The sequence below is a fragment of the Ricinus communis genome, chromosome 2, assembly GCF_019578655.1.
Source record: "Ricinus communis isolate WT05 ecotype wild-type chromosome 2, ASM1957865v1, whole genome shotgun sequence".
NCBI classification, from domain to species: Eukaryota; Viridiplantae; Streptophyta; class Magnoliopsida; order Malpighiales; family Euphorbiaceae; genus Ricinus; species Ricinus communis.
The window spans coordinates 19,588,118-19,589,431 of NC_063257.1; the positions used below are offsets into that span (position 1 = coordinate 19,588,118).

Genomic DNA, 1,314 nt, shown 5'->3' on the forward strand with positions numbered 1-1,314 from the left:
GGCTCAGTAGCCAACGAACTAGCGAGCTGCTCCAACACTTGCTCGTTGGACAGCTCCTCCTCCTCTCCTTGCAAAGCTACCTGTAAAGGATCATCAAGCAATATTTCCTGTAAATGAGACTCAACCAAATCATCTAGAATATTAATAGAAAACACAACATCATCATGTTCTGAAGAGTGTCTCACAGTAGTAGCTAGGTCGAAGGAAATGGTCTCATCATCTACCCTAAGTTGAAGCTTTCCACCACAAACATCTATTACAGCCTTAGATGTTGCAAGAAAGGGTCTCCCTAGGATCAAAGGCACAATACTCTCACCTTTCATGTCCATAACTCAAAATCCATAGGAAAAAAAAACTTGTCTACCTTAACAAGCACATCTTCAATAATACCCCTAGGAATCTTAACAGTCATATCAGTTAACTAAATGCTCATCCTAGTGGGCTTAGGTTCACTCAAACCTTACTTATCAAACAGAGTAGTGGGCATCAAATTTATACTAGCTCCTAAATCAGCTAATGCACCACTAATAGACAAATCGCCAATGATGCAGGGAATAATAAAACTCCCCCGATCTCTCCTTTTGAGTGACAACTTGTTCTGAAGAATAGCCGAACACTCCTCGTTTAGAATCACTAGTCCTAAATCCTCCAGCTTCCTTTTGTCACTCAAGATTTCCTTTAAGAACTTGGCATACTTCGGCATCTGCAAAATAGCTTCAACAAAAGGTAGGTTAATATGCAGTTGTTTAAACAAGTTAAGAAACTTACCAGACTGCTTATCAACCTTCTCTTGCTTAAGTCGAGCAGGGTAGGGCACTGGTACTCTCTCACAGGGCTCTTCTGATTGCCTTCCACCTTCTCTTCTTCCATTATCTCAAGCTCTGGCTCCTTCCTAGCTGGCTTATCCTGCATGGAAACATCATCATCACCAGCTAATGCTAGAGAGCTAGATAATTGCTTACCTGATCGCAAGGTGATAGCCTTGTAATGCTCTCTTAGGTTTGACTCTGTTGTTCTGGGGAGCGATCCTTGCAACCTCTCAGACAGCATCTTAGAAATCTTCCCAATTTGACTCTCTAAATTCTGGATCGACGCCTGCTGATTTCTAAGAGCATTGTGTGTCTGCTGGAATCTCGTCTCAGTCGACGTGAGAAACTTCATCATCAGCTCCTCCAAGTTAGATTTCTTCTCGACTGGTAGAGGAAGCTGTGATGGTATAGCCTGCTGCTGCTGCTGTGGTGGCTGCTAATGCAGTCTCTGAAAGCCTAGTGGACCTTGGGCGTTGTTGTTTCTCCACCAGAAATTTGGATGATT

General features: G+C 42.9%; 1 protein-coding gene across 1 annotated transcript; it reads right to left on the reverse strand.

Moving 5' to 3' along the window:
• Positions 1–460: 460 nt before the first annotated feature.
• LOC125369288 lies at positions 461–1,050 on the reverse strand. The gene is made up of 2 exons (XM_048371304.1): positions 769–1,050; positions 461–676 (listed from the first exon to the last, which is right to left on the reverse strand). The coding sequence occupies exons 1-2, from the start codon at positions 1,048–1,050 to the stop codon at positions 461–463; spliced, it is 498 nt and encodes a 165-aa protein (XP_048227261.1).
• Between the last annotated feature and the right edge of the window lie 264 nt (positions 1,051–1,314).